The sequence below is a fragment of the Eublepharis macularius genome, chromosome 9 (genome assembly GCF_028583425.1).
Source record: "Eublepharis macularius isolate TG4126 chromosome 9, MPM_Emac_v1.0, whole genome shotgun sequence".
Lineage (NCBI taxonomy): Eukaryota > Metazoa > Chordata > Lepidosauria > Squamata > Eublepharidae > Eublepharis > Eublepharis macularius.
Window position 1 is genome coordinate 51,512,675 of NC_072798.1, and position 27,905 is coordinate 51,540,579.

Below are 27,905 nucleotides of genomic sequence, written 5' to 3' on the forward strand. Positions count from 1 at the left end.
ACATAGGAAGGGGTGGTACTCCAGTGAGGGGTGGGGGGAATCAGTGAAAATTACCTCCTGCCCTCTGCCAATGGAAGGGCACTTCAGTCAGTGTCAGCTGGTAGCCACTATCTTTTATGGTTCATTGTGAGACTTTCTCATCACAACAGTCTATTTTTGCTATTTATTTCTTCAGCAGTTTGTCATAATAACCATTTGCTAACACGCACACACACCTACATGGTTCTATCCTTGGTGTAGGAAGCATTTGCTTAATATACTCATGTAGGGTGATTCACTGTTACCTTCTAATGAATTTGTTGAAAGAGGGCTGGCAAAAATAGACTTTTTTATTTGTAAAAAGAGAACGTTATTAAATATTATCTTGTATCACAGTACCTGAAGAAGCTGTCTTCATTAACATAATATGGGTATTTTGCATTTTTATGTGGTGATTTAACTATGCTCCTTCTATCCATTCCAAGACTTCCGGACTAGGATCAGATGATCTATGCCAAAAAGAACAAGAGCTTCAGAAGGAGAATATAAGGTTATCTTCTGAAAATATGGAACTACGATTCCAGCTAGAACAAGCCAATAAAGACTTGCCGAGATTAAAGGTATATTTTAACAAATATATAAAGATATATTAGAACAAATGACTGCCTTTTTCTAAATAAGGGGGCTTTCCACCAAGGGAATGAGGCATTCTGCCTTAGGAAAACTCCTTCCATCAGTAAAAGTGTTTTCATTTAGTAGCAGGAAGTTATTGGAGCCAATTCAAAGGCAAATTTAAAATTTAAAAAATAGCTGCAAAACGTGAATGTAGCAGATCTTTCAAAATATCAATTCTTTTATTTTGAATTGGAGGCAGGGGTGAGATGTCCTAAATGTTAGGGCTGCATTTCTGAATTCCCTTGTAAAACTGACTACAAGAGACACAGTAGCATTCAGTGGCTATATCCTGATGCACATCCAAATATGGATCCATATCTAAACATTGTTAGGACATTTGGATATACTGTATATCCCATTTCTATAAATGCAGTGCCATCGGTCAGCTTCCCTATTCCAATGTGTATTTGGATTCTTGACTGATTCTGATGCTGTATGATTTGCATGCATAAGCTTGCTTGTTGTGTGGATTGCTTTCTCTGGACTAGAACCCTTGTCTCTATAATATTGGTGACAAGTATTAGCAATAACATGTATAACTACTCTCCCATTATTATCTAGTCATCCTCCAGTTTGCCCCTCAAAACGCTGGCAATTTTCAAACAGTCTGGTTGTCCATGGAGTGTATCATTAGCTGTGTATATTTTGCACATACATGGTTGACAGCATTATATATAACATTAGCAGTTTATAAATAGCGTAATAACATTTAATTAAAAACATATAGTAGTAAAAAAGGGCTGTAAATTTGCCAGGTTGTGGCAGTTGACAAAGATGATAAGCCAGTGCAGTCTGAGCAGAAACAAATGACATTTGCATTAAGCTATGTCTGTAAGCAGCAAGCTGGGGGTTATCAAGGGTGGGTCAGCAATAGGCATGCTGCTCTCTGTTGAATGAGAACATTGGTGCCACTGTGAAAGTAGCAATTTAATTTTTCCTTCTTTGCATGCATAGTCTTTTTTATTGTCAGTTCAATATAAAAATGTCATTTTGAGAAGACACTTTTAACCTGAATAAGATTATCATTTCCCCCCCACTGGTTAGGATCAAGTAGGTGACTTAAAAGAAATGTGTGAGCTTCTCAAGAGAGACAAAGTAGAAGCTGAACGGAAGTTAGGCAGTGTCAGAGGGGTGAGTATTATGGTGTGAAATGTGTTCTGAGAACAAGACTAAACTAATAGTCACCTTGAAACAAAAATATTTTGAAGCTTTTTTCCTTAATTTTGAAAAAATGATGAAAATGTTGCTATGCTTCTTTGATAATTGGATGCACATCGAGAGGATATACACATGTTCTATTAGATAGTAAGTCTGTCTGTGGTGAGAATCTATAGAGCTTCTATGAGCATATGCAAGAACTTCTGCATAGCCAGCAGTCATTTGACCTATTTACACTTTGAATAGAAGTTGTGCTTTTGAAGCACAAATTACTTTTAAAATCAACTTCCTGTGCATTTTAGGAAGGGGCTTCTGGCCTATCCCCCATGATAATTACCCTAGAGTGTCTACTTTATTAATACAATTCCACCAAGCTAATCATCTTCACTTGTTAATATAGAACCTTGGGCTAGTTTCTGTATCTATATGATGTATATGAATATGTATATACATATTCAGTATGTATATGATGACTGTGGTTAGTTTTATCCTCCTCCAATATGGACAGTAACAGAATCTTTGGCTTTCTCTTGGCTTATGAAGAGTAAAGCAACTGGGGCCTTTCTTGTTGGCCCTGGAAGTTCTCATATATCCCTCATGACCAGAGTATGACCAGCTGCATCTTAGAAGCTTCCAGTTATTCAAAACAAGTTCCCTGTTCCTTGCTGCTTAGTGCTCTCTTTCCTGACTACTATAGGTCAGTTTCATGCCCAGTACCTTTGAGCATTTAGCTCATGTGGAGCAAGACATCTCTGTTTCTGTGTACAATGGAGGGTCCTTTTGTCTCTTAGATAAAACTGGCCGAGGTTCATAAATGAGAGAGTTTGGGGGTCAAGGACCATGTTGGGAAAGCCTCTGGAACTGGATTTGGTTACTGAGCCATCTCCTTTAGCTTGTACCTCATAAAAAAGGTTTGCCCTAAACCAGTGTTTCCAAACCTGTGGGTTGGGACCCAAAAAATGAGTCACGAAGCTTCTGAAAGTGGGTTGCAGGCCAGTCGTCCCTAATGGCAGTTCCTATCCTTTGCACCTTACTGTTTCTCTCCTCTTCTTTTTTTACAGCTTCTCACATTCTTGCCTCACCCTCCCTCTTTGCAACAATAATAAGGGGGGGGGGAGCTGTCTGGCAACCAATAACCTTATGGTAGTAGATAGAAGGAGGAGGAAAGGCTGGAGATGGGTAGGAGCTGTTCAGCACCTGGATAAGTGAGAGAAAGAGATATGTGTGAGCATAGATGCTGTATTTCCACTGCTCCTTCAGCATCCCAACCTCTTGCCCAGCCTCCTACAGTGCCTCACTGCCCTCTCTCTGTTATGGGAGATATACTGCACTGAGCCACTTGCCACCCCACCTCTTTGCTGACATCTATCATCTTCCTGCATCTCCTCAACCTGCCCTCCCTTTCTCAGTCTCTTGGGCAAGCCCTGGATATAAAATAAATTTGGACACCATATCAAAGAGGTTAGGAACAACTGTCCTAAACTAGTTTATCACCATCCTTAACCTCATTATTTGTAGTATTGCAGCAAGTTTCTGATCCTATCAGTTAAAGATATGCTGTAAGGATAAGCAGTTGGAGGATGTCTCAGTTTTGCTTTGCTTAAGACCAATTTTGCCTCAGTCTAATCTCAAATAGACAACTAGTTGTTATTGTCTAACTCTTCCTCCTTTTGTGTACCGTGGAGATAATGCCATTACATCACCATATTGGATCAAGTTTGTAGCAAATGTGTAGCTTGTAAGTAACCTGGGTCCTCAGTCAGGGGGAAATATTTCAGCTGAAGGAGAGACATTACAGAAGTCCATCTAGGATATTAGAAGCATTCATCATACTAGGTTTGTTTAGTTTGTGGAATGGAAGGGGCTCATGTGAAATATTCTTTCCTTTGATTTTTTATAAAGGCTGGAAGAAGTGGGAAAACTGTTCCAGAGTTAGAGAAAACAATTGGTTTGATGAAAAAGGTTGTTGAGAGGGTCCAAAGAGAAAATGAAGAGCTAAAAAAAGCACCTGGAGTGATCTCCAGTGAAAAAATTGCCAACCTTGAACAAGAAAATCAGTGCTTAAAGGTAAAAAAAAAAAGGGGGGGGGAGGTAAAATGGGATTTCCATAGTCTTGAATATTATTTGGTTTAATATCAGCATATAAATGTATCCTGATATTAATGATATCCTGATATAAATGTATCCTGATAATTGTATACCACCTTTCTGCCTGGCAGTTGGCTTCTAAGATTCTATCATTAAAAAAAGCAAAATTCAGCAAGTTACTTAGGCAGCAGTGATATAATATCTCCACAGGCCTCTTGCTACAGTCGTTTCTCTTCAAAGGCTCCACAGTGGTCATGACAGAATAACATCCCCACCCCCGAACTGTGTCAGCCTGCAGCCAGTGTCAGGTAGCAGTCGATGATTTTGATCCTTAAGGGTCCTTTATCCAGGCAAATGGAGAGTCTGTGGGTCTTAATTGACCCCAGCAACAGTAGCAAATGGCAAAGGCATATCCGCTCTCCAGTTAGTGCCAGCATTTTTCACATTTTAAAAATATTACTGTGTGTACTACAGAAGGTGTATTACAGTTGTATAAAAATCACTGTGAGCTTTGCCGTTACTGAAATGGTCACTGTAATTTGCAGATTGTCATGATATTAGCAGTTTAGTAGATAACCACTATTCCTTTCTGTTTTTACTTGTGAAACAATGAAGTCTGAAGTGGAAAAACTAAAACTTCACCTTGGCGGTGAACTAAGTACGCGTTATGAGTTGAAGACTAAAGGCACAGAAAAAATCATTGCTGAAAATGAGAGAATACGGAAAGAGCTGAAAAAGGTAAGAAGATAGAAAATTACAAGTATTTATGATTTTTTTATTGCAGCTGGGTTCTTACCACAATGCAAAAAGATTTTTGTTTTGAAATATAAACACCTTAAAATTGCTTATTTGACTTGATCCTACTTGATCCTACTTGATCCTTGCTCCCTTCCACAAAGCAAAGAACCTAACCTATGCAGCCTCTTGGTTTTAAAACAAAATTTTAAAATTGGTTAATAGGAAATAGAGAATGGAGAGAAACTACGCATTGCCAGGAACAATCTTGAGATACTAAATGAGAAATTGACTGCAAAACTGGAGGAGACAGTAAGAAAGTTAAGCTTGGCTGAAAGCAGAAACCCACAACTTGAGGGAGCTGACAGCAAGGGTTGGAAATCCATTGTCATAACAAGGTAGGAACTGAAAACTGCTATGCTACGCTATGCTATTACAGCAGCCCATCCTGAGCCCCCCATCCCAAAAGGCAAATGTTCACACCCTGCTTCAAACATATAGGCAGAGCTTTCGATTCTGACCCAGTCAGCAGTCACTTATTTGACTGGTATAGTTACTCTGCTGATGGGGATGCAGTAATTGGGGACAGCTCTTCTTGTGATTCTGGTCTGTTAGTACAGCTTGCAAGAAAGAGAGGAATGGCCACCCCATTCCTCTGACTTGGTTTCCGAGTTCCTGACGCTATTCAGTGAATGTGTGAATTGCTCTTCAGGTATGTGTCTGCTCGATGGAAGTTAGATAGAGACTAGGCTCCATCCCCCACTCATTGCTAATCTCAGCTGAATTCATCTTGCCAGGAGAGGGCAGTCTGAGGGGGGCAAGGGGAGGAGGATCTCCAAGTTACATTCTCCTGCATAAGTTACATGTTCTTGCACTACTGCTGGTGTCTCATAAGCCATGAAGTTTGCAGGGGGATGAGATCAAGTGTGAATGAATGGAGAGCCAAGGTCACAAAAGGGCTCTCTGAGCACTTCATTGTGAGGGCTCTTGCATGTTCTATTGGAATCTTGTCAGATACAGGAATATAAGAATGCTGTGGTTGAAGTGGGCCATGTTCACTTTCCTGATGTCCACCTAGCAAAAGCGGGCTTGAATCCACATCTTCAGAACTCCTGCTGATTGTACCACAGTGCTGTTTCCACTTGGGAGATCCTTCCCTTTGTTTCCCTCCCTTGGTGTATTCCATATGTTGGCAGCAACTGCCTGATGTCAGGGGCCCCAGCCACAGTGTCCCACATTGGTTGACTGAATCTGTATGCATTATTCACAAAGGTATTGGTGGCACACCTCTTTGTGATTGGTGGATATCAGTTGGATTGGTCATGATTCCAGTATAATCACTCTGCTATCTGAGACTTATTTCCCTTCTGCAGAACGGCAATAGGATAGGAAGTAATGGTGCCACAAAGGTGTCAGCAATCCACTCATTTCAATGTCTTATCATGGGGGCAGTTGTTATGTATTTGTTTCCCCCCTAAATATTTCCAATGAGTGAGATGCTCATTTTCAGATTTATTTGCACTTCTCTTACATATTCTGAAGGTTTTTAATGGTAGAGTCAGTATGCATAACTTGGTATCTGATTCACAAAGTCTCTGAATTGAGGAAGCTTTACAAAATATATATGCCTCACTGACAGAATGTTCTGTTAAATTGATGAGAATAATATCACATCAGTTTGTTGTTTTCTGTTTACTAGAATATCTGTGGCCCACTGTGTTATAAATTTACAAAGCAAGTATATACATAGGTTCCCTTTGTAACTGACGCAACTAATCTGTGTGCAATGGCACTGAATATGTACTTTTGTTTTTGTATAAGAAATGCCTTAGCAGTTATTAAAATCAAGGTCCACCCAGTCCAGTGTTCTTCTCAATTCTTCTCATTCTTCTCAGTAACCAGCAAATATCAGGTTAATTGGAAAGAGCCTAGTGGTGGCTCTTAGTCTGTCTTCTGCCCACCCTGAAGTAGAAACTTATGCCCAGATGGGATCCACTTTTCTTGAACTTTGGGCAACAGTATTGGATATGTGTCATGACAAGAGAATATTCCCTGCATTGGATGAGCATAACAATGCAGTTTTGTTTGGAGTTACTCCAGTCTATGCCCACTGAAATCAGTGCAACTCTGCATAGAATTGCACTATAGACTATATGTTTACTGACAGATAGCCACAAAACTACCCAGCCTCCAGACTTCCTTGTAGCCTGTCTCACTTTTGAATCCCATAATTTGGGCCTTTCTATTGTGTAAATTCACAGCAAAATAGATGTAATAGCTAGTACATTCAGTTTCAATCACAAACTGATTTCTGCAATAGGAGTTTGTGGTATGTGAAGTATTGATATCAATTGTAGACATATGTATTGTTTTTGTTTTTCCTTATTTTTTTGTGCTTTGTAAAACGTTTGGTCTTTGCAGCACTTGTTTTGCATTACAGTTTAAGATTTTAAATCTGGAAATTTTATTGGGTAAATGGCTCTTAATCTTATACTTTCAGAATGTATGAAAATAAGATGAAAGAAATGGATGCTGATATTGCCAAAAAAAATCAAACCATTAGTGACCTTAAACATACGCTACGGAAAGCAACAGATAGTGAAGAAAAAAAAGAAAACTATATCCAAGACTTGAAAGTCCAAGTGAGTAAAACTTGCTTTTGCTAACCATTTACTAGTTGAATACCATCGGCAGAATTTTAGTGCGCAGTAGAATGTTAGAATGCCTTAATATCGGGGGGTTTTCCTCGTCTCAGAGGGCAGTCTTTACTTGAGATAGCACCAGATCCTCATCCCACCGCATTTTTTGCGGAGAAGGAAAGCCTTGTTTAGGCTCAGTGCTCAATAGGCTGCCTCTAGCAGAGCTTTTCCTCAAACGTTGAAACAAAGCCTTAATATTCTAAAGTTTTCTGAAGATAAACCAGAGGGGAAGGAACATCTGGGGAAAGGGCCTTGCCTTCTCACTTTAAAGGGAACAGGCCCGGTTTCCCCTTTGGGGCCACCCAGGGCATTTACAATGCCAAACAGTTATTTTCATTGTAACCATCTTGTATATACATTAGGCTGGTGTTGGGCTCCTTCCACCCTTTTTCTTTATGTTACTTTACAAATTTGTTATTCAGTTATATATTCATCTTAACAAAGCTGAACAAGGAGAGTTTTTCTTGTGGCCTGACAGAGCAGGGAGTTTCCAACTCAGTAAATTCAGAAGACTGATACCGTCTTCTGAATAAAAAGCCGTGCTATTCCGGATGTAAAGACTGCCTTGTGGACACTAGAAATACGGGACATATACAGTAAGTAAAAATCTTTCTGGCTGTTGTGGGTTTTCCGGGCTGTATTGCCGTGGTCTTGGCATTGTAGTTCCTGACGTTTCGCCAGCAGCTGTGGCTGGCATCTTCAGAGGTGTAGCACCAAAAGACAGAGATCTCTGTGTCACAGTGTGGAAAAGATGTAGGTCATTTGTATCTACTCAGGAGGGGTGGGGTTGAGCTGAGTCATCCTGTAAGAGTTTCCCAGGGTGTGGAATGCTAATGGCAGGAGGCTTCACTGTATCCTGAGGAGGTTCTTTTGCATATGGATTGGTGCTTGATGTGCTAATCTTCTCTGCAGGGCTATTGTCGGGGATAGAGTGTTTTGTTAGCCTGGTGTTTTTCAGAACTGGAAACCATGCTCTGTTCATTCTTAAGGTTTCTTCTTTCCTGTTGAAGTTTTGCTTATGCTTGTGAATTTCAATGGCTTCCCTGTGCAGTCTGACAAAGTAGTTGGAAGTGTTGTCCAGTATTTTGGTGTCCTGGAATAAGATACTGTGCCCTGTTTGAGTTAGGCTATGTTCAGCCACTGCTGATTTTTCAGGTTGTCCAAGTCTGCAGTGTCTTTCATGTTCTTTTATTCTTGTCTGGATGCCATTGAAAGGGAAGCCAGCTAATGGAGCATTGACTTGTAAGTGCTCTTGACATCGTATCCTAGGTTAGACATGGTTGCCAAAAAACTCCAGCTGAATAACTTGTACCACATTTACTTTCATTTCCAGTAATTTTAATATCTCAGAAAAACTTTGAAAACAATATATCCAATTCTCAGTGTGGCTCCATCTGTGGATATTTAAAGGCAGAGACTGGAGCCATGAATGGACAAGTCAGATCTTTCTACAAATCTGACAAAAGCCCAAAGTTTGCAGAAAAGCCTGTAATCTAAAAAAATACATTGGAGTGCTAATCCCCCCTCAAATAATAGAAGCAGCACCTGTACCTTTAAGAAATGAATACTCTCTGAAATCTCAGTGGCAATTGTGGGGTTTTTCTAGGCAACATCAACAATATTACCAGCCTTCCAATATTGGTTTCTGTCAGTAAAAAGCAAAGGGAGCAATCTTTCCAGGGCAATTTTGTTCTCCTAGCCCATCCCTGCTCCCTTCCCTTCTGCCCTGGAGGGAGGACTTACTGGGGCCAGGCCCAACAGCATCCACTGGGCAACTTATTACTATGAAATTTGTGTAGTGAAGCAGCATGGAAAGGGGCATTTAAACCTGCGGACCAGCTGTTTGGCAGAGAGATTCCCGCCAAGCAGCTGATCCAGGCCTTCCCCGCAGCCCTGCTGACCGCTGCGTCCACAGAGGAGGTAGTGCAGGCCCCACAGGAGCCGGCTCCGGCCTTCCCCGCCACCCAGCTGGCTGCTGTGGTGGTGCAAGAGGCAGCGCAGGCCCCACAGGAGCCGGCTCCGGCCTTCCCCTCCACCCAGCTGGCCGCTGCAGTGGTGGAGGACACGGTTTGGGCGGTGGAGGAGCCAGCTCCTGCCTTCCCCACCGGCCAGCTTATTGGCCTCCCCTCTCTGCCAGCCAGGTAAGTGGGGTGGGTGGGTGGAGGTGGGGAGTTTGCTTCCCCTCACTTCAGTATGCTCCGAATGTTTACGGAGCATACCAAAGCAAGCTAAATACCAGAATCCCAAAGCAGCTTGCCCGAAGCGGCTTGCCGCTTAGGGATTCTGGTAATTCTTGATTTTTTCCCCCTAGTCACCATACAAATCACTTGAGCATCTTGCTACTGCATTACTCTTGAAACATGGCCAGACTTTTTCAGGGAAAAGTTGCCAGGGGGAGGAAAGAACAGAAAGCTTAGCACCAGAATAGTGTAGTTGCTAGAATGCCAGTCTGGGGTCAGGGAGATCCAAGTTCAAATCCCTACTCTCCCATGGAAGCTTGCTGGTTCACCTTGGGCCAGTAACCCTCCCTCTGCTAATCCACCCCACAGGATGGTTGTGAGGATAAAGTGGAGGAGAGAAAAATTATGTAAGCTGCTTTGGATCCCTATTGGGGAGAAAAGTGGGGTACAAATCAAGTAAATACATTTAAAATCTGAAGACTGAGAGGAGAAATAAAAAAAGGTTTGTTGGTGAGGGGGAAGGGAAAGGGGGAGAGGATATGGTTTCTGCCATGAGGAGAAAACAAGGAAATCATGAGGGGAAAAGGGATACAGGGGCAAATGAAGCAACTCCCAGAAGTCCTTGCTAGCTCTGTGCTTGTTCAAGTATAATTTTTATAACCATAACCCTGTTTAGATGCTTAGCTTCTGGGTACATCCAAGAGGACAGGGAGAACCCACACTTCCATGCCCAGGTGAGTTAGATTGTGCATGCATGTAGGCTGTCCCTGATGCTTTGAAATAGTTCCCACCAGAAAGCAGGTTTTATGTAACAGGGTCCAGGATCTCCCATAAAATATTTGTAAAATGAAGAGTTCTGTTCATGCAGATTTCACTACACAGTGAGGGGAACAAGAATATAAAGCTCAGGTACAATCCTAAGAGAAAATTACATGTCATAGTTCCGTATGTATTGTCTTCATCATGGTCTCGTGACACTATATTGATGGCTGCCATTGGCGAAATGTTTACTAGCAGGAGTTTGCATCTGTTTTTATGTCTACGTGACATGCTACCATTCATTAACGTTGCATATAGTTAATTGTGGGGCATCTCTCTCTTCTAATAAGATATCACATATGCTGATACTTCAGTATAAATAATAACATTAAACTGTTTTTAATATAAAGATTGAGCTTCTCAAAAACTTTCCTGAGGGTGTTAAAACAGAACAAGGACTTCTGAGAGAACTTCAGCTTCTCAGGTAAGATGCAGAAAATACAAGTTTGTTTCTTAACCCAGAACTGATCTGAAAAAAATATCTATCGTGACCTAGTATTCTGTGGTCTGTTTAATGATGCTGCAGGTTAACCAATAATCGTTTGGAAAAGGAAAAAGCAGAACTAGCTCACCAGGTGGAGGTTTGCCAAAATCATACTGAAGTTAAGGAAGGAGATGGCTTTGCAGCGGGTAACATTTTAACTACTCATGGAATGCAACCTATCTTACAAACTTCTGTTTCAGTCATGGGTATTTTAATTAAAATAGACAACAGAGTTCTTCCCCGAACTCTAATAAATCTCACTTTTTCCTGAGAAAACTGGTGAAAGTCTTGGAAGGTTTTTAGACAACTGGGAGAACCAGTGTGCTTTGTTCCCTGTACAGTGCTTGCATTGGAAGTTTTACATAATAAAATTGGCATGAAGTATCTCAAGGACAGTGAGAAGAGTAGAAACTAAATTGAGCACTGGAAGGCACTGGTAGCTTTGATGGTTCATTATTGACATTCTGAACTAGATAAAGATTTTCAGCTGAGTATTTTTACTAAAACAACTAAAAATACTAATTTAGAAGCTGTGGGTAATATCTAATTGTAAGACAAACAGATTGAAAATTATTCTAAAACACTTACCATGTAATATATAATAAGTCTAGTGCTGTAGTGCATTTTGGCACTGCAGTTCAGAATATGTCCATTATTTGTATAAACTGGATGTATTTTCCTCATAGAGCTTAGTTTAACTTACACATCCTATTTCTTGTTCCAGGTACATAGCTATTTTGGTCAGCAGCAGAAGAACAAGATTCAAGTCCAGTTGCACCTTAACAGATCAACTAGATTTCCAGAGTATGAGCTTCCTTTTGTCAGATATAAGGAGTGAGAAAAGGTAGAAGTCTTTATGATCCACACAGAGGGTGGGAAGGATATTGCAATTTAGAGTGTCGGGAAGCTAGCTATAATACATGTTGTAATTAGCCTAACAGAGCAGGGGTGTAAAAATTAGCATCTGTACTCCAAGAGAAAGCCTATTTCCCGAATGAAACTTGGGGGGGGGGGGGGTCCATTGCTCCAAACCTGTAAATAAATTCAATTTCAGCAACCTCACACAGTAACTGCAACTTTTAGGCCAGTGATGGAACGTCCTGGAAGATTAAAATGTTCTCCCACTAGTTTTTGAATGTTATGACTTTTAATGTCAGATCTATGTCCATTTATTATTTTGTGTAGGGACTGACATGTTTGTCTAATGCAAAGAATAGAAGTGGATTGCTGACACATGATGACATATATAACATTGGAAGATGAACAAATGAATGAACATGAGATGGTATAACTGGTGGTGGTGTTAGATCCACTGATGCTGTTAGAATAAATATGAGGACAGACTTGGCATCTTGGTTTATTACAAGTCCAGGTTCTAGAGTCAGTGTCCATGTTGGGAAGTGCATTATTGTGAGTGAGTTGTTGTTTAAGGCTGGGAGGGCTGTCTATGGGCAAAAGGTTGGTCTCTCAATGCCTGTGGTAATGGAGTATCATTGACCAACGCAGGTTACAAGTTATTAATGTGTTGAACTGCTATGAGCCGTGAACTGTATGTGACTACAGGCAGTGTTCAGTTGTTGTCTGGTGTTGAACTGTTATGAGCTCTGAACTGTACGTGACTACTGGTGGTGTTCTGTTGATGTCCAGTTTGGGCTGATCATGTAGCAGGTTATCCCTTGATATCCAAACTTTGTTGATCTCAAACACAGAGACTTCAAAAGGAAATTATTCCATGAGATTGCTGAAACTGATTGCCCCTAGGGTTGAATTGGGGCATAGGATTTTTCTCGCACTACAGATGCCAATTTTCTGCACTTTGTACCTCTGCTCTGTTAAACTAATTACATGTATTATAACTAGCTTCTTGACACTCTGGTTTGCAATATTCCTCCCATCCTTTGTCTGAATGATAAAGACTCCTACCTTTTCCCACTCCTTGTACCTGACAAAGGAAGCTTTGGCTCTCAAAAGGTCATACCCTGGAAATCCAGTTGGTCTGTAAGGTGCAACTGGACCCCAATGTTCATATCCTATTTCAAGTTTACTTGGTGGTGGAAAGTGCTGTCAAGTTGCAGCCAACTTATGGTGACCCCTGCTGGGGTTCTCAAGGGAAGACGCAAACAGGTGGTTTGCCATTGCTTGCCTTTGTATAGCAACCCTAGACTTCCTTGGTGGACTCCCATCCAAGTACTACCAGGGCTGAACCTGCTTAGCTTTCAAGATCTGACAAAATAAGGTTAGCCTGGGCCATCTAAGTCAGAGCAGTTTACTTACATCCTTGAATAAAAAGCATATGCACCACAGACAATTCTTTATAAATAATGAAATTTCTTAATCTTCATGCCTGTTAATTTTTTGTGACTAAAAGCATCTCTCTTAACATCTAGAGAAAGATGAACAGTACAAATTAAGAACAGAAGTAGCAGACCTCAAGACACAGCTAAAAGCCTCAAATTTAGAACAGCAGTGCCTTAAGGTTAGTATTGTAACTTCCTTGTATCTGTGTACTAAGATAGGCCCTCCAGGTAGAGCAAAAAATCTGGAAAATACATCCAGCCTCAGCAACAATAGTTCTGCAAACCCAGGGGAACTCCCAGGGTTGCACAAAAACAATGTGTTGATAAAATAAAAACATAAAATTGACTTTGGATGGCAAATAGTTTTGTATAACATCCCAAAATGGCACCAGTGGCCATCACAACCAGGAGAAGGATGTGAAGGGTAAGAGGATGCAGACAAAAGATCAAGAGAGAAGGAAAGCATAGGTGTGGTGGGGTGACAGAGGAAGGAAAATGTGGTTTCCCTTCCCCACAATTCCTCATTGGTCTTGTTCGGCTCACTGTTAATTTACAAGCATATAAACTAAATACTACTTTAGAAAACTAGCAAGATCCTAAGAATAAAAACCATAGGTAACAGTTAGTCTTTCTCCAAGGCAGTCAATGAATGCAAATCTTCTCTCATCAGTGAAGTTCAACTAACTAGATGCTAGACTTAAACAGAAAGATAAATTCTGTCCACACTCTTTGGTCACGTTCCAGCCACATCATAGTAATTTTAGGCCATATGTAGTTCAGTTGGAAAGATTTGAACATATTATTGAATTCTCCATTGAAAATACTGGAACTTTTTTAAATAGTTAACTTTAGCTGTATTATATCCATTTATGGTCTTCCTTTTATTTAAATAAAGAACTTATAATAGAACAATGCATAAAGATATTGTGGTAAGAATGTTCCATATTCTTTGATATGAAATAAAATGGTGCTTTGTCTTCTTTAGGAAGAAATCAAAAAGTTGAAAAATGAATTGGGTAATTTTGACCCATCTTTTTTTGAAGAAATTGAGGATTTAAAATATAACTATAATGAAGAAGTTAAAAAAAATATTATTCTGGAAGAAAAATTGAAAACTATTTCTGAACAGTATGGTGTTCAAACAGATATTCCAACCAGAGTTTCTATTGACTAAATCAGAAGGTGGATATCTACTTGAAGTAAATGCTGCCCATTTGGCGATGTGTCCTGGTCCAGAATGTAAAGAAGTACAAAAACTCATCAGGAGTCAAGCCCGACATTTCCTTAAGCATGACAAAATGTGAAGCTTATTCCCACCATGAGCCTCTAGTAAACTTCTTTTGTGAGTAAGGAACTATCTCTGTGATGAATATGAACCAATTCTTATTTTCAAGTAGGAAAAAAGGTAAATAATAATAGGTTTATACTATTGTAACTCTGAGAACATGGAAGTTTTTTATTATGCTAAGTTTTTTATTACATTCTTAAATATATTCTATTGTACTGCACAGAATACAGTGTAACAGTTTTTTTAATGTTCATAATGAACGTGTTATACAAACAGTAGATGTAATGCTTATTCATCTAGTCATATATTTAAAATTGAGACAATATAAAGGCTTTGTTTAATAATTTTTTTAACTTATCAGATAACTTTATTTCATTGATTTTGGTGTTTGTGAATAAGATAAAATTTTAGTTGCATCATCACAAGGTAAGCGAAACACTCCCCACAGTGTTAGAAATTATTAATTTATGTAAGCGAATTGTGTTCAGTGTTACAGTGAATACATTTCTAGAGAAATTTGCAGTCTCTAAAGGGAGCATTTTAAAATGTTATAAGGGCTTCTTGCATTACATATTCTATTCTAATAGCACCTAGGAACGGATTCTACAATTGCGTTCCACAAATGATGGAGCCTCCTTCTGCTGTTGGAGAAGACATGTGGCACTGTTAACAGATTAGAATCAGAGGATCCAACCTATGGAAAGTGTCTCAGTTGTATAAAGTTTGTATCTACAATTCTTACATTCACTTTTAAACTATGAAGAAAAATGACACTGTCCTTTCCAAATAATTCCTTTTCATTCAAAATATGTAAGAACACCAATTGCTACATCATGTATCCTTCACAACAGATGCACTAGCGCAGTGTTTCAGAGTACAGTGTGTAGCACAAGAAGCTGCCCTGCGGTTACCACATAACACTAATATAAAAAACAGTACTCAAGACTCATTCAGTTCTATGGACGTCCAGGCATCAAAACAGCCTACTAAACAGCCATTTGATAATGAAGATACAAAGTAATAAGAAAACTGTATTCCATCAAATGCACATCCCTATACAAATTAACCAATACTCTACGAGCAAAGCTACAAGTGACTTTCTTCAAGTGGAGAACACTAGATTTTTCTCACAAGGTTACCTGGGAAGTGAAGTTCGAGTAGTCCTTCCCCTCTCTGTTAGAATTGCTGCCTGAAGAGCCACAAGAGGGCTTTGTTTGGGGGCGGGCAGCTGCTACTTTTTCCCAGGGCATCCTGTGGACTGCCTGCTCCCGGGGAGCTGCTCTGAAAGTGGCAGCGTTGGTGAAACTTCAGCCGCAGCGACAGCGGAAGAATCTGCAGCAGATCCTTCCACTGTTGCTGTGGCTGGAGCTTCACCAATGTGGCTTTCTCCAGAGCAGCTCCCTGGGAGCAGGCAGCCTGCAGGACGCCCTGGGAGAAAGTAGCAGCTGCCCACCCCCAAACGAAGCCCTCTTGTAGCTCTTCAGGAAGCAATTCTAACGGAGAGGGGAAGGACCACTTGGACTTCACTTCCCAGGTAACCTTGCAAGAAACATCTAGTGTTCTCCACGTGAAGAAAGTCACTTGTAGTCACACTCTACATCAATTATTACAATAACTGAAAATACCTGTACAGCAATTAATACCATGGCACTCCATGTACCTGACCTTGCTGCTTTAATAATGTGTCTCAGATATTTCAGACTAAATTGTAAAAGGTATTCAAGATAGTTTAGGTTGCTTTATGGCTCTTCTACATGAACAGCAATATTATATACACATGGCCTTGAAGAGATTAAATACTATTTACATTTGAACAAAATTGGACCCTTTTTTACATTCTTATCTTTTTCTAAATAAATGAACTGTCATCAAAAGGGTTATTTTTTACAGAAATCTTGTCACAGTTCCCATTCTATATCTCTGAGACTATTGAATCTTTGACCATCCAGCTTTGAAAAGTAATTAAAAAGTGTCTTTGATTCAAAATTATAGTCATGTTTGGCCCCACTGAAAGTAACAACAACTGGTTGAGAAACCAAATGAGGGTCCACAATTGGCCAGTTCAAGCCAAGATGATGTCGATGGAGCTGTAAAGAGAAGAAAAACATTAAATGATCATCAGTAAATACTAGGCTATATAGCCTGAATGTCTCCAAATGAAAACCGTAACTGCCTACTTGAGCATGCTCGTTTTAATATCATTTTGATTACCGAAAAAGATGTGTAGAACAAAATGAGAAACTCAACAAACCTCTTTTGCATAGTTTACAGTTAGCCTATTCTTTTTTAAAGTAGCTGAGCAACACAACACAAACTCCAATTGTTTTAATGACCTGCTCGGCCTGTCAGCGTATTACACTTAAACATTTGTGAATAAATCAGACTACTTAATAAGATCTCAGGATTACCTTGATTAAATATCCATCACTGCAATGCCATACAATTCCCTCAATTTTCCCTTCTTTGCATCCATTGAACCAAGAAAGCAGGTCATTGTGATTCAATGCAGGTGGAGTTTTTATCTTAAATGCTCCATGTGGTACAAGAAGGTGTGCAGGATGTTTCTTGTTTCCTAAACCTATTAAAATATATTTTTTAACAAATACAACTAGATTTCTTAATTTGTTACAGTAACTCAATTTCACTGGATCATTCTTCTCCCGTCCCCCAGACCAGCCTTTATTTCATAATCACTCCTCCTTCCCCACACATTCATCTCAAGTCCCTGACTTCTGCTGTCCCAGGCCCTTGATTTCTCCTTGCCTTGTCTTTTATAGGGTGTTCTGGCAATCCTGCCCTGTGCAATTCAGCTAAACATCCTTCCTCATCTCTGTCACATCAATACAGTTCAGCCAATCTCTGTCAGAACTTAACCAAAATCTTACATTGTACTGTGTATTATTTTGATATATTTATCTGCTTTGCTGCACATATTAATGCCTATGGAAAACTTCTAAAAATATCTACGGTGCTGAATATACAATATACTTACCATATGGGTTTGCATTAACATTTGTTCCAATTAGTTCTAATGTTTGCTCTGAAAGATCAGACAAGGCCACTGGACTTATTTCCAGCAGACCAGGTTCCTCACTGTGGTGTTTCAGTATAAGAGCTAGCTCAAACTCATAGTCAACAACAGAATTATGCCAGCAATACTGTTTGCTGTTTTTCTCCACTGGCACCCAACCTGTGAGAAGAGGAAACATGTTTTTATATAATTTTATGGTTGATTTTATTGTCCTGTTATCACTTTGAGCCACCTCAAGCAAGTCTCTTGAGGAAAAGTCTTATGTTTCCTAAATACATATGGGATCTGTCAAGATTGGCTTGGTATGCATAAAAAGATTAATGTAATATACTTGTATCAGGAAGAGCAATACTGAAATTTTCAAAAATAATCATGCTTATTGATAACAGAGATGTGTAAGGACCTCCCAAATTTGCTGCACTTGAAGTTGGGGTTGGGGGTAAACACAAAGTATACTTAAATTATTCCACTTTGGTGTGCTCAGATCAGATCAGAAAACATTTAAGCCTCTCTAATACTGTGAAAGCAAACAAGACAAATGGGAGAAAGTTGTTTAAACAGGAAATATACACATCTATCACTTGTTATCATTACTGGATTACCATTTACTTGCAGCTTAGTGTCTAAATTCATGTATTGTAATAATCAAGCAATTAATAATAACAACATTCAATTTATATACCACCCTTCAGGACAACTTCATGCCCACTCAGAGCGGTTTACAAAGTATGTTGTTATTATCCCCACAACAAAACACCCTGTGAGGTGGGTGGGGCTGAGAGAGCTCCAGGAAGCTGTGACTGACCCAAGGTCACCCAGCTGGCTTCAAGTGGAGGAGTGGGGAATCAAACCCACCTCTCCAGATTAGAGTCCCGTGCTCTTAACCACTACACCAAACTGGCTCTCTCAGTTTGGTGTAGTGATACATGTGTGAACTCGAAATGACTAAAAATAATGTTTAGAATGAAGTTTTGTATCCAGCTGTATTTTTCTACCTGGAATATGTCCATTTTCATCAGGAAAAGGCTTCCCGTTGTAGTACTCTATTGCCTTTGCTGGAATCCAGGATTCAGGGACAGGCTTGAAGTCGTTTTCAATATCCCAAGTAAATCCTTAAAGCAAAAATGTGAAATAGCTATATAAAAAATCAAGAGAAATGATCATTCTCTTTTACCCGTATCCTCAAGTAGATATTTCAGACCACAGCAGACCAAATGAGAAAATGCATGCAAGAACTGAGTGAAGGAAAAGAAAGTGCTAGGGGAATGATAGGGGAGGGCTACTTGGGCCAGCACATTCTGACCTTCACCTTCCAGCCTATATTTGTCAAAGATTTTTCATTAAATTTACCACTAACCTTTGCAGTTGTCTGTAGAATACAAGAACCGTTTAAACCTTTTTTCAGCTTGCTTGTTGGGTTTTCTATCCAACCGGGCCCAAAGATACGGTTGCCCTAAAGTTGTGAAACAGGAAATATGCAATATGGTTTGAAACGCTACTAGAAGAACCTTTCATCAACTTCTACTAAGAGTTGGAATGCCAGTCAACTGAGTAGTCAAATACCAACAACTGACCATCTATTATCAGACAGTCATCAAACATTCCCTGAAGCCAAGAATGCTACTGTGTATGTGGGCAGGTTATTGTTGTATCAGCAAAAGGCTAGAGTAAGGGGGTGCTTGCCTCTGTTTAGTCAAGGGCAGACACAGCAACATAGGAAAGCTCTGAGCCTACAATGAACTGCAGCTTAAATTTGAAGTAGGTTAAGCGGGGTGTGTATGACCAACCTAAGGTCACAAAACAAGCTTCCACAGGAGAGTGGGGATCCAAGATCCTAGTCTGACACCCTAACCATTACACCACACTTGTATTCTGTTGCTGGCATCGGTATGGGTCCTCATTTTTTTCCCAGCCCTTTACTGGAACTTCCATTGCTTTAAGGAAAAGCTGGTCCCGAGAACCTCCGAGGAAGAGAGATCTACACATGTGCCCCATATCAACATTGACTCTGTTGCAACAATTTCTGCTTGGTCCTGCAGGAGAGCATGCGGACTTCACCTCACCAATGAAACTTTTCATTGCCTTTTTGCTGGTGAGTGAATCTGAAAGGTTACACATCACTCTTTTTTTTTTTTTAAGAAAATTTTTATTGGTGAGTGAAAAAGAATTTTCCAAATTTAACACATATAATCCCATTTTTTCCCTTAGTCAATCCCCCACCCTTTTCCTCCCCCCTCCCTATTGACTTCCAACAGCTTTCCAACCCTTAACCCTTCTTATTACTTAAATCTATTTCATTTATATTTTCCTACCACCTATAGATCATAGTATCTCTTAATCTAAGCACATTCTTACCCATTTATATAAACTCTATCAAACATACTATCAATATAGTATATATCATATCAGTATAACATAACAGTATGGTATAGTATATAGCAGGGATCTCAGTGTCTCTTTAGACATATTCTGTTTCTTTTCTTTTAGACATATATTCCATCAAGTATACTATCAATGTATATACTATAAAACACATATTGTATGCTATGCCACCAATGTAGCACAGCACACAACACAACATAACACAGCCACATAATATATTGTGATATAAAGTCTGATCCATTAACCCATTACTCTATATTATATATTTTATATTATATACCCCACTGATATATCTGTTTAGCCATTCTCGTTATCCCATATATTCAATATAAAATTCCCTTAAATGTTATATTAGATTATATTTACATTCCCCCTAAATGGTAAGATCCCTTCTCTCTTCCCATTACAACATTATTCTTTAAAAATTTTCGAACTGCCACAGTTCTCCTTTTACATCCCATTTTTTTCCCCAAAAATTGTTTCAATTTCCCCCAATCAACAATGTATTGTCCTAGGTCAAGATCTTTAAGTTTCCTTGTCATTTTGTCCATTTCCGCCATGTACAGCAATTTATAAATCCAGTCTTCTACAGTTGGTATTTCTTATGTCTTCCATTTCTGCGCGTGCAAAAGCCTTGCCGCTGCAGTCATGTAAAATAACAATGTTCTATATTGCGTTGGAACTGCCTCCATTCCCAAGTTCAGTAGCAACAATTCTGGGTTCTTATTTATTTGTATTTGTAAAATCTCATTAATTGCTTCAATTATTTCACCGGTTACACATCACTCTTGACTTATATTTGTCAGGTCCAGTGTATATCTAAACTGTACTGACTCCATTTTCTAATGCTTCTAGTGTTTGAGTGTTCTCTTCCCAGGTGCACCAGTTCCCATGCAGCATTCCCACCGGAGGAGACTGTTTTGTCTACCACCGTTCCTCCAAGCATTGGCCTTGAAGGAGAGCAGCTTCCCAGGACGGAGAGATGTTGTTTTGAGAACTGTGGGGGGAGGCTGATCCAGATGGGTATTGTTACTCTGTATCTTATGCTTGCTCTTCATTGGTAACAATGATCATGTACCATCCTGATTCTCCTATTCAGGACAGTGGACTATAATGGACCTTTTCTGCAGTAAAGTTTCCTTTATAGTCCACTGTCAGGTCCAGTGTATATCTAAACTGTACTGACTCCATTTTCTAATGCTTCTAGTGTTTGAGTGTTCTCTTCCCAGGTGCACCAGTTCCCATGCAGCATTCCCACCGGAGGAGACTGTTTTGTCTACCACCGTTCCTCCAAGCATTGGCCTTGAAGGAGAGCAGCTTCCCAGGACGGAGAGATGTTGTTTTGAGAACTGTGGGGGGAGGCTGATCCAGATGGGTATTGTTACTCTGTATCTTATGCTTGCTCTTCATTGGTAACAATGATCATGTACCATCCTGATTCTCCTATTCAGGACAGTGGACTATAAAGGAAACTTTACTGCAGAAAAGGTCCATTATAGTCCACTGTCCTGAATAGGAGAATCAGGATGGTACATGATCATTGTTACCAATGAAGAGCAAGCATAAGATACAGAGTAACAATACCCATCTGGATCAGCCTCCCCCCACAGTTCTCAAAACAACATCTCTCCGTCCTGGGAAGCTGCTCTCCTTCAAGGCCAATGCTTGGAGGAACGGTGGTAGACAAAACAGTCTCCTCCGGTGGGAATGCTGCATGGGAACTGGTGCACCTGGGAAGAGAACACTCAAACACTAGAAGCATTAGAAAATGGAGTCAGTACAGTTTAGATATACACTGGACCTGACAATATTAAGGGTAACGGTTTTATAGTAATACACTGCTCATTCTTAACCTGGTTAAAGAGGCATCATTCTTTTACTGAAAATCATATAGGCAGCAGCAGCTGGTTGTGCAATATACAGCAACTTGTATGCTACTGGGATGTCAGTCTGTTCTGGCTGCTGAAGAGAGAGTGGCTTGGCCCCCACCATCGCCCTGTAACTTACGGTAACTGCACAAACCCACGGTTAAACCCTCTTTCACTAGCAGCAGGAGTCTAACTCATCCCTTCTGTAACAGTTTTGCAATCTCTCCTTCTTGCAAAGAAATTGATGCCCATATCCTGAATTACGTAAGGCTGATAAATACGATAAGATAGCTTTTCTACATTACCTTTGTGTGTAGTTACATAACAGCAAGTTCCATCCACCTTTTCAGTTGGAATTGCACTGTGTATGTCTGCATCTAATGCCTTCTGTGTAATTCTTTCAGTGGCCAACACTTTAAAAGGCTAGAAAGAAGATAGTCGTAAACCATTTTGCAGATATAGTCAAGGCAGGAATTAGAAATGATCAAAGTAACTAAAACTACCAAGGAGAAGTAAGACCACCTTTGCTTCGAATAATATCTAGCCAAATTACTTCATAACATAGCATAATACAGCTCACAATATTATTCAACAAGGCAGGAAAGCAAAACTAACCCCACTTTGCAACTACTTTTAAGTTGCTTTCAGAAAACGATACAGTGGGAATGTGCTTCTCCATTTTGAAAGACTCAGGCTTAGAATCTTAAAAGATGAGATATCCATGGCAACAAAGATTCCGTGCATAATTTCTCAAGGGAACAACAGTTGCTTTCAAGCTTCAGTTTGAAATTAGAAGCCCCTTCACCAATAATGGTAAGATGCTATTTTGCTGTAACACCCCAGTGATAATGGTAAAAATTGCTAGACTGTGAAAAACATAAAAGTCCTAATTTAAACTTTTTTACTTTTGATAACCAAATGCTAAATGTACAAAGGGGATATTTAAAAGGTTTGCAATGATAGTTAAGTTTCTGGTAGGTAACCATGTTGGTCCGCAGTAGAAGGGCAAATTTTGAGTCCAACAGCACCTTAATGACCAAGGAGATTTCCAGAGTATAGATTTCTAGAGTCAAAGCTCCCCTCATCAGATGCCACAGTTAAGACTACTGGTGGGGACTATTCAATTAAATCAGAGCTATTGCGTATAAATTTGAAACTATAAATGTCATCGGGGAAAATCTCCAGCTTACACCACTTTGGGATACCGATCTGTGCTTTCATAGCCAAATGAGAAAGTGAAAAAAGAGAACACCCAAATACTGCAGGGCACCCTTAAGCAGCCTCTGTAATATAAAGTCATCCGTAGTTTCATGCGGGACTCGGATGTCTTATGTACAGCCGGTGCTTTGAAAGCAGTCTTGTAAAACCGGGAATAATCATTTCGAAATTTTTTCTAGTTCCTGTTCGGGCAGGTGTATTGGGAGAGGAAGGCTGAGCAGCATCTCCTGACCATTATATAGCACGGTGTGTGTGTGTGTGTTATTGGTCCTGCGCTCTTCCCGTGCGTGCAGTGAAGGGCACAGAACCCATTCACGGCACAATTCAGGTGCACTCGCAGGCCAAGAAGAATTCCCAGCAGAGGTGTAGATGAACACCGGCAGGAGAGGCTTCTCAGCCTCTGGGGAGACTTGCTTTGACAGCCTCTCCGGGTTACTTCGCCGAGGAAGAAGCGCAAGTGACAACCGGCGTGTGAGCCGCATGGTGGAGGCACGGAGCCTCTTCCCATACTGACCCCGTTCTTTCCGTCAGCTCGCCCCTTCTCCCGGGCGCCCTCCCGCAGGCAGTACCTGGCGCTCCCTCTTGGCCGAGGGCTCCTCCTTCACCTGAGTCACGAAGAGGCACGGCACCTTCTGTTGCACCGCGCCCAGGCCGCTCATGACTCTCGCGTCGCGGCCTCCAACAGCAGCTCTTCTTTCCGGCGCTTCCAACTGCCAGCAGCGGCCGCAGCAGCCTGCCTGAAAGGAGCGCTGGGAAATGTAGTTCGGGACTGCCAAGGAGGAACCGGGGATTAATTTGCGAACAGGGCGGAGCGGGAGGCGTTTTAGCGTGTTCAGAAGGAGCGCCTTCTGGCCGCTTTCAGATCTATGGAGAAAAGAGGCTGTTGTATTTATACCTCAGAGTAGTCCGCGGGTATTGGACTTTGGAGACAATGGGTTCGGTTCCCCGTTTTGCCATCAAGTCTTGGGCCAGTGACTGTCTCAGCCTAATCTTCCTCGCAGGTAAATTCCAGATTTAGTCTGGAATTAGTCTGTGGCAGCAAAAATAAATAGATGTCTTGTTGTGGGGCATCTTAAAAACCAACACAATTTTAATCCATCGTAACCTTTTGTGGTTTAGAGTTCATAAATGCAAAGAGTGAAGATTCTCTCGCCAGCAAGGAAGGAAATTCTAGCCCACAACAGTTTAAGCTGGGAAGAAATTCTGTTAGCTGCTAAGGTGCCACAAGAACCCAGCTTATTTCTGCCTCACAGGAATGTTATAGAGATGGGAGAACGATGTATGCTTGGAGAGAGGGTAGGATAAAAATGGGCTTGATAGAAATTCAGAAAAGGCACTTAATGGTGTCGAACTCTTTAATAGTGTCCATGTATTTCTAACAGCAAAAGTTCGGCTTTGGTCCTAAAAATAAATTTCAGAGTGCTGAGTTTTGGTGGTAAGTGATCACTGATTTTTTCCCCTGTAGCTGTGTTGATCATAAGGAACTTTATCAAGGCTACTTCCAGTGTGATAAATTCCCAACATATGTATCACTTCTGTAAGAGAAACCACATGCAATACTCATGTGACAGTACATACACCATTTGCACATAGAAGTAATGTCTTTGTGGAAGATGTATCAAGGCTGAAATAATTCCCTTATGATATTTTTGTAGATACAAAACTAGACATTTGTAAGGGAGCATGTAATTTAGAGCAAGCAACAAATGGCTACATTTATATATAACACATTATGAAACCAATTTCTGCATTTGTTTCCTAATGCAGGTATATGAATTGTGGATTGGAGGAAGTCTGTGTGTATGATACAGATATGGGGTAGAGGTTTAAGCTTTGAAAATAGGTTAATCTATGCTTTTACCAGCACCTGACCTGTAGTGCAATCCTGAGTGGTGTGAAAGCACTCAGGGAGCTGACCAGAAGCTACACCAGCATATCCCCAAGATACGGTGTGCAACCAAATGGGCAGTAGACTGCATCTGTTGGCCCCTAGCCAACACACCCCCTCCCCCTCAACCAATGCTGGTCCCTGGTGGCCAATATAAACCCTGATCAGTGCATGGGCAAGTCACATGGCATGGGGCTACACTGGCAGCTCAAATCTGTATTCAGGGAATCAATGTACAATATAGGAGCGTAACTTGCTGACGGCACAGTGTGGAAGGGAGGAGCCCCAGAAGCCCCTGTGGACTTGATTTTCTCATGGAAGGTGCCCCCTGATACTGCAAGGGTGCACCCCAGATCTTTTCTGCAGGCACTCTACCTTGGAGCAGCCAGCGTAGCAGACCCCAATGGCAGAACTAGCAGCTGCCCCATAGACTGCCCAGCATGGAGCAAAGTCAGTGCAAGGCACTCCTGCTGGTTGGTCCCCTGTCCCCCTTCCCGGCCAGTGGCCGCAGCTGCATCCAAGCAACAATGGCATACAGCCCTGGAGCCCACAGTGGCAGAGCAATGGGCCACCCAGAGGGGTTGCCACCAACCATGCCCCCCCCCTAGTGATGCCATCCTGAGCTCAATCCACTGCCGAGCCAGCACCTCCATAGAGTATGGGGGAGCCCACTTGGCCAATTTCCCAATGTCCAGCCATGACCCAGTCAGGGTGAGATGTCAACCATGAATCCATGTGGGGGCCCAGGGGCGGATGCCTGGGTGCACACTCCTGACAGTGCACAACTATTGACATGTTTCTTCCTCACACAGCATCCATCCAGCAATCTGTGTGCTGTGGAGCAGCTGGTGTCCAGAACCACTCATGGTCCTAGCAACATAGGCCTATGCTCCCAACCCTGGAGCCATCAGCCCTGTAACACAGTCCCAGGGTCCCCAAGGGTGCTGTGTCAGAGTCACAAGTACCCTGAAAACTGGGCCAGGCTGGGCAGGCGAGGAGGGGCCCACCCTACAACACAATCAACACAATGCACAAGCATGAGTAAGCAACCAATTTTACTGTAAACTCATGAACAGCAACAAACCAACAGTAACTGTAATACCAACAGCCCAGAAACATAGGGGACTTTTTTCTAGAGGAATGGCAGGCCAGGCCACACAGATAGCCTTGCTCAGTCGAGGGAAGCTGATTAGTGCTCCCTGTGGGCCCAGTCTCATGGTGGTGCCACTAGACGTTTACAGAACCTGCCTATGGCCCCAGCAAGCTGATGCCTCCTTATGTTTTATCACCACTTTCCAGGCACTACTGGATGGTTGCCACCTGGTCCAGCCAAGACTCCATCCGATACAGAACTCCTAGCACGGATGTGAGCTAAGTGCTGTGGGGGAGGAAAAGAAGGATGGTTGGAGCACAGTCACTTCTGAGCCTTCTGGACCCTCCACCTGTCTCCCACAATCCAGCTGGACTGCAGGAGGACAGGAAAGAACAGGGCTGGTTATTCCCCCAGTGCTTCCATGAGCACTGCGGGGAACTCACCTTTCATGAGATGAACTGGGATAGGTTGGGGGCTGCATTGCATTTGGATCTGAGGCAATAGTGCTCTCCGTTGATGCCTTGGCCTCGCCACCAGTCTCGGACATATGTTGGCACTGCCCTGAGAGGGAGGGCATCCCTTCCCACCTGATCCCCAGTTGCAAAGGGATGTGCAGGTGGTGTGGGCCAAGAGCCCCATGTCACTGTCCCTTCCCCCAAATGGGTTTCCTCTCAGTGATGCCCTGGACATTCTGTGCCACCTGTGATGGTTCCAGAACCCTGTCTCCCAGATCCCCTTGCGCAAGGTGCTTTTGTCTCCCTCACCCCCCACCCCCGTCCCGCCCTGGGCAGCTGCTGCTAGATGGCCATGTTGTGAAGCAGAGCACATATATCGAAACACATGCAACACATGCTCATTAACGGCTGTTTGGGGACATGTTGGCAGAACTCCATGGCATCATGCTGGCCTTACTTTACCTCTGTGGCAACCTTCCTGTTCCATCAGTGGTGGTGGCTACATTCTCCAAGAGTGGCTCCCTATGGTGGTCCCTATGGTGCTATGAGGTGCTCCCGTTGCTGATCACTAGGTGTCCATGGCCAGTCCCGTGTTCCTGGGACAACATGGTGGGCTGGGCTCAGTAGTGAGGGCATACTTTGGGTGACAGAGTGCAGGGTAGTGAGGCCCCTCTTCCTTACCTGTCACTGTTATGATTGGTGGAGGTCTGTGCCTTTAAGGGGATGGAGTGGGCATATGTTGCTTCATAGGCCCGTCTCTCCCTGCCCCTTTACTCATGTGTTCCTGGGGCCAGCTCCACATAGCTACTGCCCTGTAGTTGGTTGGTTTTCCCTTCCATCACTTGCACCCTTTGAAGTCTTACGGGTGCAGTGGCAAGGTTGTTGGGGATGTCGGTATGGTCACAGCCCATGCAGCATCACTGCAGGGCCATTTGTTTGTTCCCAGCCAGTGTCATATCTCCTTAAGGAATGGACCTGTTGTGCTGGTGGCCAACAGCCTCCGCCGTAGTAGCTCTCAGGATCGTGCTGTTAGTAACTTAAATGACAGATTGATTTGCAGCCATTAAGTAATGATAATGATTCCATGCTAGGAAAAGCTTCACATGTTGAATGAACAAAACTCAGCATGACTGTTAAAGTGACTGTTAAAGGCACAGGACAATTTTTTTTTCCCTGGAGGGTAGGCATATTTATTTGTAAATGGATCTCACGCAGGAGTGCTAGAGTTAAAATAATTGAAAGGCTACTGCAGAGTTGTCATATCTGAAATACAGCTTATTGTACAGTTGTGAAAATAGCTGAGCAACAATACTACATGGTTATGCCTCCATGTAGGGATTGTAATATTTTGAAAGGTACTTGGCTATACAGAGACTTAAAACTTGATGCCAGTAACTGAAGACACTCATAACATCAACAAATTACATTAAAAAAACACTTAAAACTGTGCACCCCCTATAAGGAGCCACCCTTTTCAATGGCTATTATGCAGTTGCTACCCATGTATGGCAGCCTTGACTGTTGACTGACTGATCATGAACTGAAGATGCACAAAGTTACCGGCTGGA

General features: G+C 41.7%; 2 protein-coding genes across 3 annotated transcripts in view; one reads left to right on the plus strand and one right to left on the minus strand.

Annotated features, from left to right (window-relative positions):
• The window catches only part of CEP290 (centrosomal protein 290), a 73,767-nt gene extending 59,032 nt beyond the window's left edge, over window positions 1-14,735 (plus strand). The window contains exons 44-53 of the mRNA XM_054989425.1: window positions 465-599; window positions 1,699-1,785; window positions 3,715-3,879; window positions 4,516-4,638; window positions 4,861-5,033; window positions 7,136-7,277; window positions 10,684-10,757; window positions 10,860-10,963; window positions 13,205-13,293; window positions 14,100-14,735. Coding sequence (XP_054845400.1) covers window positions 465-599; window positions 1,699-1,785; window positions 3,715-3,879; window positions 4,516-4,638; window positions 4,861-5,033; window positions 7,136-7,277; window positions 10,684-10,757; window positions 10,860-10,963; window positions 13,205-13,293; window positions 14,100-14,288 — 1,281 coding nt within the window. The 3' untranslated portion in view covers window positions 14,289-14,735. The remainder of the gene's footprint in view (window positions 1-464; window positions 600-1,698; window positions 1,786-3,714; window positions 3,880-4,515; window positions 4,639-4,860; window positions 5,034-7,135; window positions 7,278-10,683; window positions 10,758-10,859; window positions 10,964-13,204; window positions 13,294-14,099) is intronic.
• Window positions 14,736-15,936: 1,201 nt separating this feature from the next.
• RLIG1 (RNA 5'-phosphate and 3'-OH ligase 1) lies at window positions 15,937-23,638 on the minus strand. 2 transcript variants are annotated; one of them, XM_054988885.1, is made up of 7 exons: window positions 23,507-23,638; window positions 21,989-22,106; window positions 18,791-18,886; window positions 18,429-18,545; window positions 17,395-17,592; window positions 16,811-16,980; window positions 15,937-16,489 (listed from the first exon to the last, which is right to left on the minus strand). In XM_054988885.1, exons 1-7 carry the CDS (start codon window positions 23,558-23,560, stop codon window positions 16,301-16,303), a joined length of 942 nt encoding a protein of 313 aa, XP_054844860.1. In that variant the 5' UTR covers window positions 23,561-23,638; the 3' UTR covers window positions 15,937-16,300. The 2 variants fall into 2 exon arrangements, with proteins under 2 accessions (XP_054844860.1, XP_054844859.1); XM_054988884.1 differs by having other exon boundaries at window positions 23,471-23,638.
• Between the last annotated feature and the right edge of the window lie 4,267 nt (window positions 23,639-27,905).

Coding starts and splice junctions, on each gene's coding strand:
- RLIG1 (XM_054988884.1), bottom strand. CDS start 23,560: ATGAGCGGCCTGGGCGCGGTGCAACAGAAGGTGCCGTGCCTCTTCGTG. Junction 22,107..23,470: donor CGGCCAAGAGGGAGCGCCAG/GTACTGCCTGCG, acceptor TCTTCTTTCTAG/CCTTTTAAAGTGTTGGCCAC. Junction 16,490..16,810: donor GTGATGGATATTTAATCAAG/GTAATCCTGAGA, acceptor TTCTCTTTACAG/CTCCATCGACATCATCTTGG.